The sequence below is a fragment of the Arvicola amphibius genome, chromosome 15, assembly GCF_903992535.2.
Source record: "Arvicola amphibius chromosome 15, mArvAmp1.2, whole genome shotgun sequence".
NCBI lineage: Eukaryota > Metazoa > Chordata > Mammalia > Rodentia > Cricetidae > Arvicola > Arvicola amphibius.
The window spans coordinates 45,415,329-45,434,560 of record NC_052061.1 but is presented as its reverse complement, the minus strand read 5'-3'; the positions used below and the strand labels follow the sequence as shown (position 1 = coordinate 45,434,560).

The following is a 19,232-nucleotide window of genomic DNA, read 5'->3' as shown; positions in this document are numbered from 1 at the left end:
GGTCGCCAAGTCAGAGTTGAGAGACTAGAAACACAGGAGGAATCAGCACTTTGGGGGCATCCCTGACAGACTGATTGGACAGAGACGATTGATGGAAACGGTTCTCAACAGGGTCCCTTGGCCAGCAGCAGGAAACGTATTAGACAGACAGGTAGACAGAGTCTCAGACCCCATCCTGGGCCCACTGAGGCAGAAATGCCAGGGACAGACGGACTGGCCACTTGTGTGCAGAAGAGGCCCCCAGGGGATTCCCCAGAAGCGAGTTTGATCTTGACGTGTGTCTTCCAGAGGCAGCTTAGCCACACACAGGTTCAGAGCATCGAAGGTTGCCCTTCTACTCAGTGTAGCTACCACCTGGAGCTCTTGGGCATCAAGACCCTCAGGCTTCCCCACAGTGGAGGCAAGCAGTCTGCCTTTCCCCAAGGTTCATCTGAGGCTCGGGGTTAGTTTGAGGAGCGCCCACCACTGGCCTTGTAAGAGGCAGGGAGAGGACCCTTCCACAGACGGACCTCCATGAGACATACTGTTAACATACAGTGACATACAGTGATGACAGTGAATGACAGTGATAGACACAGCCCAGTGCCTCCCACCACCCTCCCCAAGACAAGGTCTAGAGGGATGGCAGAGGCTCTGAAGAAACCCACCCGGCCTGCAGTGGGTGGGATCGGCTTCTGGGTGCCTGGCCCTGATGGAGCCCCGCTCTGCTCTATCCAGTAAGCTGCAGACAAAGCCACACCCCAGGGAGGGGCCTCTGCAGGTCGCAAGAATTAAGACATCCTGATCAGGTCCATTGCAGGCTTCTGGGACAGGTGGGCTTGGTCCGTCCTCTCTGTCCTTCAGACTTGGATCATTAACCCAACACGTGCCCTCTCGGGCCCAGCCTTGTGGAGGTAGATTTCCCTTCCAGCTGCCACTCAGGGCCCTGGTGATGCAGCCAAAGCACGGAGAGGAAGCCTAAATTCCAGTTTGGTGACTCAGGACCGTGGGGGTACCTTGCTGGGTTTGGTAAGGATCAGTGCTCTGGGCCTGGTGGGAGCTCAGATTGGAAGCACAGTTGTGGGTAAGAGCTGGAGAGTAAGCATCCACCAGGAGAGGAAGCTGGGGCTTTAGACAAAAAGGAGAATGGCGGCGGGGGGGGGGGGGGGAGGAGGGGGGAGGTCAGGGATTAGAGGGAGGACGGGAGAGAGAAGAAATGTAAGATGTTAGAGGGTCGGGGTTAATGAACACGAACCCCTTGGGAAGAGGGGAGACGAGACTGAGGAGGACGGGGGTGAGGAGTACCATAGTTGCCCTGTCTCGTGCTGACCTGGGCTTGAGACCTAAAGGATGAGGAAGGAAGGTTTGATGCTCACCTCCCTCTCTGTCCCTCTGCTGCCCCAGCCATGGAAGGACAGACCAGAGGGAGCAGAGGCCTTCTGGAGAAGCCTCTCTCTGCCACCCCCAATCCCACTCTGTCCTCACTGGGTGCCGTGTTCATCCTCCTGAAGTCCGCCCTGGGTGCCGGCCTGCTCAACTTCCCCTGGGCCTTCTATAAGGCAGGAGGCCTGGTGCCCACCTTCCTAGTGGCACTGGTGAGTCAGGCTCTTCTGGGCGGGGTCCTAAGGGTTCCTTCGGCAAAGTTGACTGTCTTGTGCGTGGTATCCCGAGATTTTATTTCCGAGCCCCTGTATGGGGAGACGTGACCTGCTCTCAGTGGATCATGTGCAAGAAGTGTCCCACTGAGTCTCTGCGGGCTCTTCGGGTTAAGATGAGATCCGTCATGCCCTGAACTATTCCCCGGGGAAGAAGAGCCCCAAGCTGCAGGTGCACACAGTTTTAGAAGAAACCCATACCAGACCAGGACAGTGCCGGATACGGGACTGTCTGGGGCAGGGTGGGACTGTGTGCCGAGGGGCTCAGCTTGCACGTCCTAGGGCCACACAGGCCCTTCTGCAGCTCTTTCCGTGTAAGTCTGGCCCATGAGGGAGGGGTGAACAAGGCACTGAGCTCTCAACGGTGGGTACCCAAAGCATCCTGGGAAACTACAGCGATACCTGCAGCCTGTTCCTATGCCCTGTAAACCGAGATGCCTGCAGAGTGTCTGGGCAGACAGAAACATGCCCAGGGACCCAGGATGGGTAGTGGGTTCAGGGTAGTATTCTAACTCATGTATGTGTGGAATTGTTCACTATCAATGATTTAAAAAAAAATGGAGAGAGCCCTGGAAAGCAATAAGTAACCCCCGCCCCCCCCGCCACATACACAAACCACAACCCCTGCCTCCTCGAGAGCTTTCACCCTGAACCCGCATCTGAATGTGTCAGGCCCCAGCTCCCTTGGGAGGCGAATGAGACTGTTACCATTTCACGGGCCAAACAGCAGGTCTGAGAGCCTGCTTCACACCCAGACCGGCCTGCAGTTCTGAGCTAGACGTCCCTGTCCTGCCCCCATTCCTAGCCATGTGTCTCAAGAGAACAGGAGAGAATTTCCAACTTCCTGGCTTTGTGAAGTTTCCTCTGTCCCACATACAGAACTCTAAGAGTCCCAGTCCCGGCCTCAGACCCAGACAGCTGACAGCAGCCATCTTCCCTGAAGCTCTAACCTCGGGCAAGGCTCTGGCCTGTCCAGTAGAAGCCTAGGCCGTGCCCAGCGCTGACCTTGCAGAGACCTCAGGGAAAGCACCCCGGGCCGGCCGGCCTGTGAGTCATACCTCTAACGTACACAGCCCCCATGGTCCCCTCTGTAGGTCTCTTTGCTCTTCCTGATCAGCGGCCTGGTCATCCTGGGATATGCAGCCTCCGTCAGTGGCGAGATCACCTACCAGGGCGTGGTCCGTGAGCTGTGTGGGGCCGCCATGGGGAAGCTATGTGAGGCCTGCTTCCTGACCAACCTGATCATGATCTCTGTGGCCTTCCTCAGGGTGATCGGAGACCAGCTGGAGAAGTGTGAGTTCCCTTCCTGGCATTGGGGTGACCCGGGGGCAGGGCACCCAGTTGATGAGCTGGTCAGTGGGATAAACCTCAAGATGGATAGTAGAGGCAGGACCTCGCCTGAGGACCCAGTGTGCTTAGGAAGGGAGCAGTCAGTCTGGATGGAATGGCTAATGGAGTCGGCCCATTTCACAGATGGGGAAACTAAGCCAACTGCAGAAAGACCTCCTGAGAACTTCCCAGTAGCTCTCTTCATTTGGGCTCTGTGAAGACACCCATGATCATGGCCTCTGGCCTTCTCTAAGACTTCTCCAAGCATGGCTGTTGCTGCACCTGGCGTGTTTTCCTACCTTCTGTTTGCACCATGCTGGGCACAGCTTAGTAACTTGCTGTGCCTTCCACCCTGACTTGCAGGTGTCTGCGCCATCTTGCTTAGTTTACATTTGGCAGTTGCTCAGATCCTCTGGTTTAAATGTATGCTGGGCAAGATATTCTCTTGCACAATTATGAGATTTAGAGCCTGTTAAAGCCCACTTGTGACCCCAGTGCTAGTCAGTCTTTTTTTTTTTTTTTTTTTTTTTTTTTTTTTTTTTTGGTTTTTCGAGACAGGGTTTTTCTGCAGCTTTAGAGCCTGTCCTGGAGCTAGCTGTTGTAGACCAGGCTGGTCTCGAACTCACAGAGATCTGCCTGCCTCTGCTTCCCGTTTTTTTTTTTTTGGTTGCTAGTCAGTCTTGGTGAGCATTACATGTTGTTCTGTTTTATTTCAAAACAGGGTTTCAGTAGCCCAGGCTGGACTACAACTGAGCTCCCTATGTAGCTGAGGATGTCCTTGAACTCCTAATCCCCCTGTTTCACCTTATTTTAAAAATATTTATTTTTTATCATTATTTTAATTGTGTTGGGGATGGGTTATGTGCTCAGGAGTGCTGGTACACGCAGAGGCTGGAGTTGTCAGGTCCCCTGGAGCTGGAATCCTATGCAGATGCCGGAAGTCAAACTGGACCTCTGCAAGGGCAGTACATGTTCTAACCTCGCCTCTCCAGCCCCATGCCTTTGCTGGAGCACTGTGATTACATGTACAGCCATGCCTGGTTTATGCAGTACTGGGGATGGAAGCCAGGGCCTCCCACATGCTAGGTGAGCTCTCCATTCACCGAGCTGCATCCCCGGCACATTTTTTCTGACTTTTAAAATGTCCTGCTTGGTCTATGCTATCTAAGAACTGGTGTCAACACCTCCCGCTGGGACAGCAGACCTGGCTGACCTCACCCTTTAATTCCACAGTCTCCGTTCTGTGGCGTCCGAAACCCCGTGATTAGGCACATCCTTTATTAATATGAAATCCTCTGCTTTCATCTCTGGCATGAAGCCTCCCTCTCTATTAATAGATTCGCCAGCTTCCTCAAGATCAGTGTCAGTGGGTAGCCCTTCCCATTCTTCTTCTCTGAAGTCAGCCACAGCTTGGGGTTGGAAATACACTCCTTGGAGACAACATATGGCTGAGGCTTATGGGTTGTTGGTTTTTTAATCATCTTGTCAACCTCAGGCTTTTAATTGGAATTGTTGGACTTAATTGGAACATAGCTGTTGCTCGGGTTAGAGTGTAGTCTCCCGTGTTGCTGTTTGTGTTTGTCTTCCCTGCCCATGTATGACAAGGCCCTGGCTGTGGGATTTTAGAACCTCCGACACTGTCCAGTGCCAAAGAATACGGAGGCTGAACTCTCCGGACCTCCCAGTGGGTAAATACATGACCATGGTGTGGCAAGTGGAGAACCTCCCCCCACACACACCTCAGCTCCAGAAACGATAGCCAGGCAGTGATGAGAAGTCCCAGTCGCAGGGATGGAGCACTGTACCCCAGAGTCCTTACTGAGACAGGAGCTGCCCCGGGTCTCGGTGGACTGATGGGTAAAGCGAGCACGCTCATCCCTTCATGGTCTGTCACTGGGGATGTTGCCGTCCTTGACATCACACTCTTGGAAAGGAGACGCTAATCAGAGCTCGAGTGCTCAGGGGCAGTGACGCCATCGGGGCTGAAGACCTCAAAGGCTGTCTAGACATTGCAGGTTTGGGAAGGAGGGGGTGTCATACCCGTGTGAGGGCCGCTGTTTCCTGGCTGCCGGAAGCTCTGGGGGTGAAGGGTTTGCGTACTCCACCCTACACCTGTTCTGAATCCCACCTGGGATCTCTTTGTGGACTTCCTCTCCTGCCTCCTCTTGGTGGATCCATGGTATGTGCATGCATGCTTATGTGCTGGTGTGTTGTGAGTGACTGTCTGGAGGAAAGCCTCTGCATGGTGGTGACCTGGCTTTGGGACCCTTGCTCTCCTCACCAGCTGGGGGAGCTGTTCTCGCAAGGCAGGTATTTCTATGTGGGCCCTTGCTCACCTCACCAGCTGGAGGAGCTATTCTCGTGAGGGACCTCCAGATCAGCTCTGCCGCCACTGGGTGCACCAATGGGTCCCAACCACCCCTGGTGGAACTGAGAGGCTGGACCAGCTCTTCCAAAATTTACACCCCAATTCACAATGGGAGCAAGAGTTACGTTTCTTAGCCACACAGCTGAGTGCTTTACTGAGCACCAGTGTGGAGCTGCAGAGAGAACCAAGTGGCTCACTTTCCCCCAGTAGTGCATCCAGAGCCCCACATGGTGCCATCTGACCCTAGCTAGCCAATGGGCTTCGGAACCAAACAGAAAGGGGCCTTGCTCAGGTCTCAGTGCCACAAAGGCAGAGAAATAAGCTCAGTGTGTGTTTGTTAAATGATTTCATGAAATATGGGGTTCCTTCCTTCAAGGGGGTCATAGGATGGGCCCCATTTTATTTCTGATCCCTCCACTCCCAGGTTGACCTAGCTACCAACCCATATGTCTGTACCCTGTGGTTACTTCGGGTCCCACAGCCTAGCTTCTGTCCCTGTCTCTAATAGTGTGTGACTCTCTCCTGCCTGATGTCCCACAACCCTGGTATGCAGCCCAAGATGTCACTCTGCCCCTGATCTCCGTGCTGGTCATCTTTCCCCTGTCAGCACTTCGGGAAATTGCCTTCCAGAAGTATACCAGGTATGGGGCCTCCGAGGCTTCTGGGCAGGGGAGCTGTATGTCAGGAGAGATAAAAGAAGGCCAGGTTTGCTTCCATTTGAAAAGAAAATTGGAAGTTTTACAGGTTCTGTGCACTCACAGTAGAAAATATAGAACAGCCAAGAAATACTAATAGCAAGTCTTTTTTTAAACATTTTTTAAAAAGGATTTATTATTTATTATACAGTATTCTGTCTGTATGTATGCCTGCAGGCCAGAAGAGGGCACCAGATCTCATTACAGATGGCTGTGAGCCACCATGTGGTTGCTGGGAATTGAACTCAGGATCTCTGGAAGAGCAGTCAGTGCTCTTAACCTCTGAGCCATTTCTCCAGCCCCTAATAGCAAGTCTTTAAAAATAAATTTTAACTTATTCTTCAATAATTTCCTACATGTGTATGGTGTATCTTGATCTTAGCCACTCCTCACCCCCACCTTTCTCTCCATCTGGATCCCCTCCAAATCTCCTTTCCATCTCTCTCTTTATCCCCCTCCCCCGCACCTTTAACATCAGTTACCCACATGTGTGCAGATGTGCCACCCACTGGAGCGTGAGCAGCATCCATAGGCCACACCCTCCAAAGGGGCTTTGTGGTCCCCTCCTCATCCATGCTCCGCCCCGTCCGGTCCTGCCCATGACCTCACCACAGTTGCTCTGAGCTAATGAGTGTGTTGGCCACGCCATGTCCAGAAGACGGCATTTCTCAGCCCTCCCCATCCTTCAGCCCTTACGTTCTTTCTCTCCCCTCTTCCACGATGTTATCCGAGCCCAACAGGGAGAGGATTGATACAGAGGTCTCTCTTGTTCGGGGCTGACCACTCAACAATCCCTTGTTCTCCACACGTTTGCCCACTTAAGAGTCTCTGCACTGACCCCACCCTGAGAAAAGAGGCTTCTCTGCCCATGGTTGAGAGCGCCACGAATCCGTGGGTATAGGCATAGCCCCGCATTGGGCTTTGGACCAGTTTTACAATCCCAGGCAAAGCCCCGCTCCTGTGGAACAGGCTTCAAGCCAACTCAGAAAGATGCTGGTTCCCTGGACTGTCATGCATTAGTGCCCAGCAGGTTGCTGTTGTGACATACGGTGTCTGGTGCTGGGTGGGACCACGGCTGCCTTTCCTCCCACCGTAGCCTGGCAGTACTGCCATCACTGTGAAAGCTAGCCACGAGGGGGATGTTTCCCAGTCGGTTGGAGACTGATTTCTCTACAGCCTGCAGCCAAAGTGTACAGCCTCTTCAGCAAAAGCGGCTTGCCCTCTCTGGTGGGTAACCAGAACTGTGGCAATAGCCTGTGGGTTCTTCTGTGGGGGGGGGGGGGCGGCACTTTGGTACCTCCCTGACCAGTTATTCCTAACAGAGGTATCCCCTGCCTGGCACTGAGATTTTTGTTGAATGACCCATGTCTTCTGGAAGCAGTATTGTTCACCCATGTAGGGTACCACTATTCCACCTTTAAAAAAAAAAAAAAAAAGAAAAGAAAAAACAAGACAGTTCTAGCTGGTTTGAACTCACAGAGATCTTCTTTCTTTCTTTGCTGGGTTTAAAGGCACATGCCACTACACCTAACTTAAACTCCTTAAAAAAATTTTATTTTTTATTTTTTTTAAATCTTTAATTAGCTTACAATGTAGTTACTTTCCCTAAGAATTTTCCCTATGTCCTTAGTTTTGGTTAGCCCTACCCCTCACCTTTCCTCTGCTCCCATGCCTATCCACGCCTACCCTTTAACCTCAGTATCTCCCTCTCCATCTGACTATCACATGGTTGAGTGCATTGCCTTCTGCGCCCTGGCTTCCGGGGCTCGCGGGAGAGAGAACAGCAGTGTTCGTCTAGCTGGGACTGGGTCACCTCCCTTAGTGTTTCCCAGCTCCGTCCATTTCTCTGTCCGTTTCTGTGTTCCGCTTTCTTTACAGCATTAACAGGACCTCTTGTCATCTCACTGGGACAGGCTTCCTTCCCGCCCCGCCCCGCCCCGCCCTGCCCCACCCTGATGCAGCCTCACAGGTTATACCATCAAACGGGCATGGGTTTTAATTCACTTTTGCTCTTGAGGCTTCCAGGGGTGGTGGTGAAAAAAACCAAAGCCTAATGACAGACAGGCTCGGCCCACGTTCAGGTTCATCGCTGGCTTTCCCCTTTGTGTGTGAATAGCAATGTGCGTTGGAACCCTGACAGCAGAGGCCCCAGAGCCCAGTCCTTCCACAGCTGCAGCCCACAAGACTCCTGTGGCCTTCAGGTCACGACAGGCTTTGCCCCTCTCCTGTGGCCAAGCCGGAAGATGTCCTGACTTGGGTGTCAAACCCTAGCAGCTGGCTGGCGCTTGCTGGTGAGAGAAGAGAAGTCCCAGCTGCTCTCCCCAAGGATGCCGGGCCATCCAGAAGTCACACCTCTGAACTCTGGGCAGAGCGGCACTGCCCAGCCACCCCTTGGGGCTTCCTGTCTGGAGAGGGAATGGCGGTTCGGGAGAGCTTCCTGGCTCCACTCTAGCCAGGGCAGAGCTGGGATGCCCCTGTGGGCATTGACTGTGCATCTCCTGTGCAGGGTCTCTGATTTTGTCATGTGTGTGCCAGTATCCTAGGTACCCTGGCTGCTTGCTACCTGGCGCTGGTCATCACAGTCCAATACTACCTATGGCCCCAGGGCCTCGTGCGCCAGCCCCGTCCTTTGCTGAGGTGAGTCTCGGGGGGCGGGGAGACAGTTTTTCCTGCTTTGTGGTTGGGAACCTAGAATTCTTGGAACAGATCCTCTGGGGCTTGCCTCAGAACCCTGGCTCTTTCCCATGAAATCCCTCTTCTCTCTGATGTGTGATGAGCCAAGGAAATTCCTCCTTCAGAAAACAAAAACAAAAACAAAACAAAACAAAAAACCAAGGCACTGAAGGCCACGCCTAGGCCAAAATAGACACACCCTCTATGTGGAGGCTGGGGGACTTGGCAGGTGCCCAGGCTTAGAGCACAGTGGAATTCTTGAGCAGCCCAGAAATAGGGCTGTACATGAGGTAGGGTGTCTCATAGGGACTCGGAGCTTCTGTGAAGACTGTTGTCTTTGTCATGGGTGAACTGGGGTACTCTCAGTGTTCTGAGCACAGCAGGGATAGGGCATGGCTTGTTCCTGAAAAGGGTTCCCAGGTGGGCTGTGGGAGTCAGGTACAGGAATATGGGCTAGACAGGAAGTCCCAGCCCAGACCTCAGGCCTGAGGCCTCAGGCTAGGGGACATCCCAGGCAGGTGATATGACGTGGTCAGATGCTAGGTGTGTGGACATCTGTTTCTCAGAGACGGTGACAGGTCAGGGGCATCTAACCGTAATCAGCACTCTTGTCGTAATTAACTCTCCCACAGCCTAATATGCTCACCACAGGAACCTGCTGTTCATGCCCTGTGGGTGCCCAAGACTGACATGAAGAGTTTCTTAGCAAAGCAAACAAGATCTACCAGACAGGAGCCAGGGGAGGGGACATTTGCTCCCTGAAGTGATTTGGACACAGGGCACACCAACCTTACATTCGGGGAGATGTATCAGACAGTGCCTGCATGTGCCCTTGCACCCCACAGGTAGCCTCTAGAGGGAAGACAGGGCTTCTGTCCTGACACTGCCTTGCCCAAGCCCCACCCACACAGGCAGCATCATGTCACCAAATGTCCACAAAGACGTGTTTAGAAGGTGCAGCACGGAACATGCTTCCCTTCAGCCCCAGAGCACGCACACAGACTCAGCCGTTCCAAACGCATCCTGTAGTCACACCCACCACATTTCCCCCATTTTGTTCAAAACAAATATTCTCAGACTGAAGGTTGTTTCCGGCTCCTAAGGAGCACTTGCCCCTGTCTGTTCGCAGCCCGTCCCCCTGGACCTCTGTGTTCAGCGTCTTCCCTACCATCTGCTTCGGATTCCAGGTACGTGGAGAATGTGACATTTTGAGGCTTCTGAGCCCTCTGGGGGGGGGGGTGCAGCTTCCCCCTGGGGGAGGTCTGAGCGTTTGTTCTGCTCTCAATGTCCAGCTGTGACATGGGCTGTCTTCCAGGGGCCGTGACATCTGGGCCACCTAGAGGGGCTGTGAGCTGTCATTGAGCTTCTCCCCACCCCGCCACACACACCACCCTCTTCCCCCTCACCCCTGCCCCGTACAGTAGTACCACATTGGTTGGGTCTGGAATCCAGAGAAGAGGGTGGGGACCGGGACACACCTCTCTGAAGAGTGATCACAGAACTGCCACCAGGCCTGGGGACAGAGCCATCCACATACACTTGCAGAATGAATAGATTCTGCCCTGGGCCTTGGAGAAGAAAGATTAATACTCCTCAAGGTTTACTGCCTCGAGGGTATAGAGCATGTACGTGAGACCACGTGACAGGACAGGGGACCACGTCCAGCTAAGATTTACCCCTTCTAAAAATCCATCCTCGCCAACAACTACACCGCAGAGCACAGGTCACAGGGATCTATGACAGCACCCAGGCCTTGTGTCCTGTGCCCCCTCCCCTTACCCTCCAATTCTGTTCTTCCGCTTGGATTTTCTTTCAGAGCTGTTTTTGATAACCCCTGGCAACATTGCCTTTTCTCAGCCTGGTGACTTCTGGGGCTCAGGGAGAGGCTCCTGAGATGCTCGCACACCTGTTATTTTGAAAGCTGCCTGGGGCTGATTTTGCTCTGGGCTGCTGCCTGGGTGTGGCCAACACGCAGCAGCAGGCAGCCTGCGCAAACCTCCTTCCAAAGGCTTACAGCCCTCACCTTGACCTCGGCTCCCTCCTTGGTTCTCCTAGCAACCAGGCTGTGGTTTCCTAGGTTTCCAGGGCTGCAGTGACTGCAGAGCTGAGGACAGGATGCGAGTGGGGGCGGGGATCACGCCAGGGGTGGGTGAAAGATCCGGAGAGTCAGGAGTCTGAGATCTATGAGGGTGAAGATGGCTGAGCTTGGCAGCTTGGGCTGTGAGGAAGGAGATGCATCAAGGCTTCCGGCCATCAGTACTTCTGACAGGATTTAAACACACCACCTCTCCCGGAATACACTGAGAAATAGGGCACCCCTGATCCCACAGTGAACTGGGTCAGTGTGGGGGCGCAGAGGGCTGCAGACTCTGTCTCTAGCCACCCTGGCACCCCCTGGTTTTGTTTTAAACTGCTTTACCGAGGCTCATACAACTGCCTTTCTAACGTGCTGCCATGGTCAGGGTGTGCGGTGTGGCCACCAGCGACCTGCTCCTCCTCCTTCTGCCAGCCTCCAGTGACCATGCTCTGCTCTGTCTGTGGATCTCCCTGTCATGAGTGCTCTGTGACCCTGTGTGTCCTGTCATCTGGGCCGTGGGGGTCAGACACTCCTCATTCCTTTGTTTGTTTTTGAGACAGTGTTTCCCTGAGTAGCCCAGGCTGTCCTGTCACTTGCTCTGTAGCCCAGGCTGGCCTCAAACTCAGATCCGCCTGCCTCTGCCTCCTGAGTGCTGGGATTAAAGACATCTGCCACCATGCCTCATTCCTTTTTAAAGCCAAGTGGCATTCAGTCATGTAGACAGCTACGGTCTGTCCCTTGCCTGTGTGCGTCTGAGGCTGTCACAGTCTTTGGTTCATGAGTCCCCTCCGCTGTGCATTGACTGCTGTTCCTACCTGCTGTCTTCAGATAGGTGCACAGGGAAGGCAAGCTCCCGGATGTGTCTGCCCGCCAGTGTCGTCGGGGCTTGGCTGCATTTCTGCCTGCAGAGCTGAGGCTCTGGGTCCCCCGCATGGGGCGCTGTCTATGGCTCCCTAAAGCAGAACCTGTGACAGGGTCAAGATGCTGGTGTCCCTTCAGGCGCTCCAGGGGTGGGACAAAGAGTATTAAGTGGCATTGCTGGATCCTGAATCCCTTGGCTGTCCTGACAGGTACATAGGGCACACACAAAACTGCTTCTGGACACGGGAGGGAGGGTTTACCCTGAGCCACACCACTGTCAGCCAAGGATCTGGTATAGTCACCATCGCCTGACTGAGCTTGCCTCCAGCCCAGGGGTTCTTGGCTATCAGAGAAGCCCAGGTCAGACAGTGTATACCACTGCCCTAGGTTCATGGGTCAGGGTTAGTGTGTCTGTGCCATCCCTAGGTTGGGCCGGGAGGAGCAAGGCCCCTGTGCAGCCCCACTGCACCTATGCTCCAGGGCTCCTGGGAGCGCTGTGGTCCCCATCGCACACTAGGGACCAAACATGGGTTCATGGAGAGCCGAGCTGGAGATGGCGACTCACAGCTGACAGAGGCAGAACAAAGAGAGCCAGAGTCACACAGGGTGGGGGCGGGGGCATGTGGAGGAAAGAGGTCTGTTAGGGATGAAGGCAAGGGTGTGAGTGTGGTAGGCAGTAGCGATGCATCCTGTCTACACTTCCACCTTGTGTGCTCCGCAGGGTCCCTCATCTGTTGTGTGAAACCTGGCCTTGGGTTGCGCCAGATGAGGGAAGCCAAATTGCATTGGCCCGGCTACACATTTTACACAGACAATTGTCAGCATGATATAGCACGTCACCTTAAAAATGTTTTTGCTTACTTATTGTGTGTGTGTGCATGCACGCGCATGCACATATGAAATGATGAATGTGTGGAGGTCAAAGGACAACTTGTGGGAGTCGGCCTTCTCCTTCCACCACGTGGGTTTTGGGAACCAAGAGCAGGGCATTGGACTTGGTGGCGGTCTCCTTTATACCCGCTGAGCCATCTTGTTGGCCCAGAATTTGCTTCTTTTTAAAGTGGAATCCCAAGTGTGGGTGTTTCCACATGACCTCCCCAGCGTGCCCTCACCACCTCCATCAGTAGTGACCCCTCCACCCAAACCACCGTTCTGTCCTCTGTTACTGGAGATGTGGCATCCAAGCAGCCTGATGGTTCCCCAGAGGCATCTGGGACTCTTTTGGATTTTTAACATGCATGGGAATCCAGCAGTCTATGCAGGGAATGCTGCTCAATGCCTTCCACTACACAGGACAGCCCTCCTTGCAGGAGTCACCCACCCCGGCCCAAGGACACCAAGAACCCTGGACTCTGCTCTAACTGTGTCTGTCTCGTGATCTGAGCTTCAGGCCTCTCCCTTGCTTGGCACTTTTCCGTCAATCTTACATTGTTCTGTGAGAGTCTTCAGTGTTGAGGTGGGGCATCAAGGGCGGCCCTTTTGAGAGCTGTACAGTATTCCGCTCATAAGTGTCCTGAGATTTGCCTGTGCTGCTGGTGGACGCTTGGGTACTTCCCTGCTTTGGGGTGTAACACCTCCGCAGTCGTCTGGAGGGGCTGAGCTGCAAGTTCTGTCTTCCAGTGTCACGAGGCCGCGGTCTCCATCTACTGCAGCATGCGGAACCGGAGCCTCTCCCACTGGGCCCTGGTTTCGGGGTTGTCCTTGTTGGCCTGCTGCCTTGTCTACTCGCTGACAGGTAGGGCCTGGGGGAGCAGGGAGGGTGCCCCAGAGGGTAGGGAGTGGCCGTGGAAAGCAGGCAAAGACCAGGCTCCTGAGAGAGCCCACCTGTGCTGGGTTGTCAATACCGTTGCTCATTTAATCCGTATTGCCCCATAGGAAAGGGCTGCAGATGGGAAAACTGAGGCTCAGAGGGCTCCTGTGGCTTTCTCAAGGTCCCAGAGTTAGAGATGCAAAGCTGAGACCCACACCAATGTTCTTAATGTTCCAAACCCTGTTCTCATCTCTCCTGCTATTCTGAGGTGTGGTTATATCTGGAAAGTTGCTTGTTTACAAAGCATTTGCACAGATGTAATGACTTCAAGTTCTCAACCATATTTTATGAGGAAGGCAGAGGTCATCAGAGGTGGTAAAAGCAAGGCCCAGAGAGAAGCCTCGAGAGGCCCAAGGTTATAGTATGTGCCTGTTCAGACTCAGGTCTCAGTACAGTGACTTTTAGTGGTCACTGCCTGGTGGACTTTCCTGTTTCCGTTATCAGAGCTGCCGACTTGGAAGGCTTTGGGCTGCGGTGCATCTGCCGTTCAGCCTTGGACTCCTAGGGTCACCGGAGGGATTTGCTTGGGACCTCTTCCCCAGCCAGCAGATCCTGTCATTCTGCAGCCCCAGGATCTGAAGGCTGTGACTGTATTATCTCCTCCAGATGTCCCTAGTGTCAGGGTCAGTAGGACCACAGGACTTCTGAGATAGACCTCTAAGAGACATCTATGTGCTGAGGCCAGAAGTAACCTCTCAGGACACCGCAGAGGACCTGGGTGACAAGAAGCGGTATTGTGTTAAGGGAAGGAGCTAGCTTCTTGTGGAGGATCAGGGGTCGTCTAGGCCTTGGTTTTCCCATCTAGAAGATGGATGTGGGACCAGCTGCTTCATTGGCTGCTGTTGCCCCGAGCTGGAGGACATGGGACATGGGAGGTATGTGTCTGTTTCCCAAGGCTCTGGGGCTTCCAGTCAGGGGTCATATCTGAGCCCTGGCGCCAGCCTTGAGTAACCAGCTAGTCTGCAGCAGTGTTTGGGACACCAAACATGGAACCCTCCCAGAACCTTCCAACTATACTAAAGAAAACCCTTAGGGTATTGGGGGCGTGGGATGTGTGGGATTCTTCTCTTTGCAGATGCCCACCGCCTTCTCTCCCACGTGCAGGTGTTTTTGGCTTCCTGACCTTTGGAACTGAAGTCTCTGCTGATGTCTTGATGTCCTACCCAGGCAATGACACAGCCATCATTGTAGCACGGATTCTCTTTGCTGTCTCCATTGTGACTGTCTACCCCATTGTGCTGTTCCTGGGGAGGTGAGTCTGTTCAGCCCGGTGCACCACGGGTCGTGTTCTCCGTGTGTGGAGGTACATGTGTGTATTGTGGGAATGAGGTCATCCCCAATGGACAGAGGGGTACACAGGCACAGTGGGCTTAGGTGTTGACCGGCGAATGGGCATCAGAACTGGGCCTGGAACCCTGACTTCCCTCTCCGCACCCTACATACCCGGAGTCTGAGAGGTGCCCTGGGGAACCTGTGGCTGGATGTGGGGCAGACCGGGCGGTGTGCAGGATTCATGGAAACCAGGAGCTCAGCAGCCATGGCGCTGGCTGAGGACTAGCATCCATGTATCTGCAGGTCTGTGATGCAGGACTTTTGGAAAAGGAGCTACTGGGCCACATGGGGTCCTCCAGTGCTGGCTGACCCCTCAGGGCCATGGGTTCGGCTGCCACTGACCTTCCTGTGGGTATCAGTGACCCTTGCCATGGCCTTGTTCCTGCCAGACCTCAGCGAGATCATCAGCATCATCGGTGGCATCAGCTCCTTCTTCATCTTCATCTTCCCCGGTGAGTGGCTGCCCCCAGCCTCCAGCAGTTCTCAACCTGTGGGTCGTGACCCCTTTGGCAAACATCCAAAATAGCTCCATAAATACCTACAATATGATTCATGACAGTAGTAAAATTATAATTATGAAGTAGCAATGAAAATAGTTTTATGGTTGGGGATCTCCACAGTTTGAGGTGCTGTATTAAAGGGTCACAGCCTTAGGAAGGTTGAGAACCTGTGTCTGCCAGATCTGGAGGTGGCGCCCTCTTGGGATGAGGGCCTAGGTCACTGAGCCAGCGGAATGCCAGGCTTTCCAGACATTTCTTGCCGAGTGGCTCAACAGCCCTACATGGGTATACCATGTCATTCCGTCCCACAAATGGAAAGACAGAAAGGCTACCTGGTCCACTGCCAAGGTCTCCCACTGTGGGATGGCTGGTTATTTTAAAATACTGTCTGTGTGAAACTCATGAGGCTCACAGTACAAAGGAGCATTCCACGAGAATCTCCTTGGCACTGCCCCAGACCGGGAGGCAGACCCCATGTTCTGTGGTGACGGCTTCTGAGTGATATGAGCTGAGGGGGTAAGTTATAGGGGACATGGCAGGTGTACTCTCCAGACGGGAAAGTCAGCAGGGGGTGAGACTGGAGAAAGACTCCAGCATACAATAGGGACCTGGGCACACAGTAGGTGCACAGCACACGGAAGTACTTCCATGTCTAGACTATGCAGTTTGGCTATGAGAAGAGCTGCATATTAAGTAGATTTCGAACTTGGGGAGGGGGGCAATGGCCCCATGTTGAACCATGGCCAGATGTTCCAGATGCCTGACCCAGGTTATCTCTGAGACAGCGATGATGACGCCATTGGATGCGGCACGTCTATGCGTAGGAAGAAGCCAGACCAGAGAGTGTCTCTGTTCACTCTGGATTGGGATAGAGGTTGATGAATTTCATGGTGCCTGCTCCTCTTTCAACTCCCTGGTCTGAGGCTCTTTCAAGTCTGGCTCAAGCCCCAGGGGAGCCTTTTCAAAGCTCTAGCTCTTGCCTGTGCCCAAGGGAACTGCCTGGGGGTGGGAAGGCGGAATCAGTGTGGGAGAAGTTTGGGAGCTCCAGGCAGAGCTGGCAGGCTTTGAAACTGAACAGAACTGATGGGATGCTGGAGGTGCGACCCAGGACTCATGTAGGCCAGGCCAGAGCTAAAGCACAGCTAAAAAGAGGTGTGGGGGTGGGGTACTGCCAAGAGTCTGCCTAAGCTACACACCTGGCTCTTTCTCTTTCCTCCTCCTCCTCCTCCTCCTCCTCCTCCTCCTCCTCCTCCTCCTCCTCCTCCTCCTCCTCCTCCTCCTCCTCCTTTTCCTCTTTCTCCTCCTCCTTATTCTTCTGCCTATAACGTGTGTGTGTGTGTGTGTGTGTGTGTGTGCACATGCATATGTGTGTGCATGCAAGTGGAGGCCCAAGATTGACATTGGGTGTCTTCACTAATTGCTTTCCATCCTGTGCATTTCCTAGCCCAGACCACTGTGCCAGTCATACGCTGAGCCTGTAGGTGGGCTACCGCATCACCAGCTTAGGAATTCCAGGGAGCTGAGCTCCAGTCCCCGTGCTTGCGTGGCCAACGCTTTATACACTAGGCCTGCTCCCCAGTCCCATACTAGCTCCCTTGTTTTTTTTGTGTTTTTTGAGATGGTTTCTGGGTAATCGAACTTGGGTCTCTTCATGCTTACAAGGCAAGAGATTTACCAACGGGCTATCTCCCAGCTTCTAAAAAATATTTTAAAATGAAGGAGGAGGAGGAAGAGGAAGCTGAACATAGTAGCACCTGCCTGTTATCCAAGCAATAGAGAGGCTGAGGCAGGGGGTTGGAGAATTCTAAGCCCGTCTGGGTTGTGTTGCAAGACCCTGTCTGAAAGAAAGGAAAGCAAAGGTACAGGGATGGCTACAGCTCCACGGGTTCATGCTAGGCTTGGGTACCAACCAAGTTCCTTCCCCTGCAAGGCAGAGCCCTCAGAGGCCGTGCTATTCAGCCAGATCATTTTGGGGGTGCTTAGCTGGAGCTCTCACCGGCCTCGCTAACTCAAAACTGGTCCCCTAACCACTGTGCCTTTCCAGATGTACCAGTTTTCCACTGGCCGTTCACTGGCAGCCCCTGTGCCTCCAGTTCAGCAAAGGAGAGTCGGGTTGACCTTGTGTCTCCTTTGCAGGTTTGTGCCTCATCTGTGCTGTGGATACTGAGCCCATGGGACCAAGAGTCAAGTGAGTGTCCCCAAGATGAGGGTGGTACCTAGGGTGTACTGAGGGACTGCGAGCTGGAATGATGTGTTCTCCTGGGCCTGGGAAACCAGAGGTGGTGGTGTGGCCACCCCCTCCTGTGAGCACGCGTCCATAAGATCCGCACAGATCCGCAGCCAGCCATCACCAGTGTGTGCACATATTCCAGGCTCTGCGTTTGGAACTTCCTGTCTGTTTGGAGTATACCCCCACCACCTCTAGTACTCCAGGCTATACCTCCCTTGAAGTTTGGCTCAGGAGCAGGCCACAGGCTGGTCCTGAGTCTACAGGTCAGCTGACTGAGAGGGCTGAGGCCCACCTGCTATGTCACCAATGGTAGCAGATCTTGCCAAGGTTCAGGAGGCTCCTCTAATCTAGACCCCTCGTAGACCTATCTCCATTGTACAAATGAAGGGGTGGCTCAGGAGGCTAATGAGGATGGAGCCAGCCCTAGCTCAGATCCTGGGGTCTGAATTCCCTTGATTGCCACTGCACAGCGTGGGAAACAGACCGAGGACGCGGGTTTAGCTTTCTGCTGGGAGTGACCATGGCCTTGGGAGTAGCATTTAGAGGCGCAAATGCACCCTGCAGGCTCTGAAAAGCAGTCCTGAAATCGGCTGCTCATCTGGCAAGGCTGCGTTGTGGTCCACAAATCCCTACCACCCTTCCTGTAGGAGGACTCTTGTCATGGACTCAGGCCCCACACCCTGCCCCTAATGGTTCCTGCAGACCCTGGTCTAGAGAAGGCCCCAATCCCATGTAAGTGTGCTATGTGTGGTACCACCATTTTGGATGCCCATGGCTTACACGTGTAGCCATGGGCATGGGTGCCTGTGGCTGGAGTTCTGTGCCCAGTCCCCATCCTTCAGCCCCAGTGAACCCAAGGTCACCAGGGGAGAGCAGGTGTGGCTCAGACCCCTTCTGTCCTGACAGGAGTTGTAAGCTAGCTGACTGGTCCCCGCTGGCTGGTCATAGGAGCAGCCGTGGAATCTTGTTATCGACAAGTCCGGCATGGTTCATTCATACACTTTCAAGATGGTTTTCTGAAACCATCCTTGTTCTGTCCTGCCTGTTGTAATCTGTGGATTTATGGGGGTGATGTTGTTCATCCAGAGATGTCCCTCTCTGGTGACAGTTCCTTCTGGCCCCTGTTAATGCTGCAGTGATCTCTCTGGAAGCCCTGCCATTCGCTGGTGCATTGATCTCCAGTTAAGAAAATGGCCGACGGGCTTGCCTACAGCTGGATATCATGGGCACATTTTCTCGATTGAGATGCCCTCCTCTCGTGATTTTTAGCAGGTGTCAAGTTGACATAAAGCTAGCCAGCACAGGGGAATTTTGTCTTAATTTGACGACACTGGCCCATCAGCACCATCTGGCACTGCCTACTGCCAGTCACACAACCAGGTTTGTTGTATTGCAGGCGCTGCCTGGAGGCATGGGGCACCCTCTCCGTGCTGGTGGGCACTTTCATCTTTGGCCAGAGCACAGCTGAGGCCATGGTAGAACTGCTCTGAGAGACGTCTGGGCTCTTGCCCGAAGACCCCTGTGACCTCTTGAATCAAAAAGGTGCTAAGAAAATGGATGTTCCTACCTGCTGGCTGCCTGCTGAGCCCTGCTTCTCCTGTGGCTCCTGGGGCCACGGTGAGGAAGGACCACTGTGACACGCTGGTTGGTGACTCAGGACAATAGGTACTCATGCTACTGAAAACCGGAGTGTGGTGGGCCGCGCTCCCTCAGAAGGCTCTGG

General features: G+C 53.8%; 1 protein-coding gene across 1 annotated transcript; it reads left to right on the top strand.

The window, feature by feature from the left end:
* The first annotated feature begins 1,385 nt into the window (after window positions 1-1,385).
* Window positions 1,386-18,999, top strand: Slc38a8 (solute carrier family 38 member 8). Its single transcript, XM_038313344.1, has 10 exons — window positions 1,386-1,574; window positions 2,729-2,927; window positions 5,840-5,972; window positions 8,562-8,663; window positions 9,829-9,886; window positions 13,258-13,372; window positions 14,552-14,699; window positions 15,023-15,231; window positions 17,416-17,467; window positions 18,906-18,999. Exons 1-10 carry the CDS (start codon window positions 1,386-1,388, stop codon window positions 18,997-18,999), a joined length of 1,299 nt encoding a protein of 432 aa, XP_038169272.1.
* The last annotated feature ends 233 nt before the right edge of the window (window positions 19,000-19,232 follow it).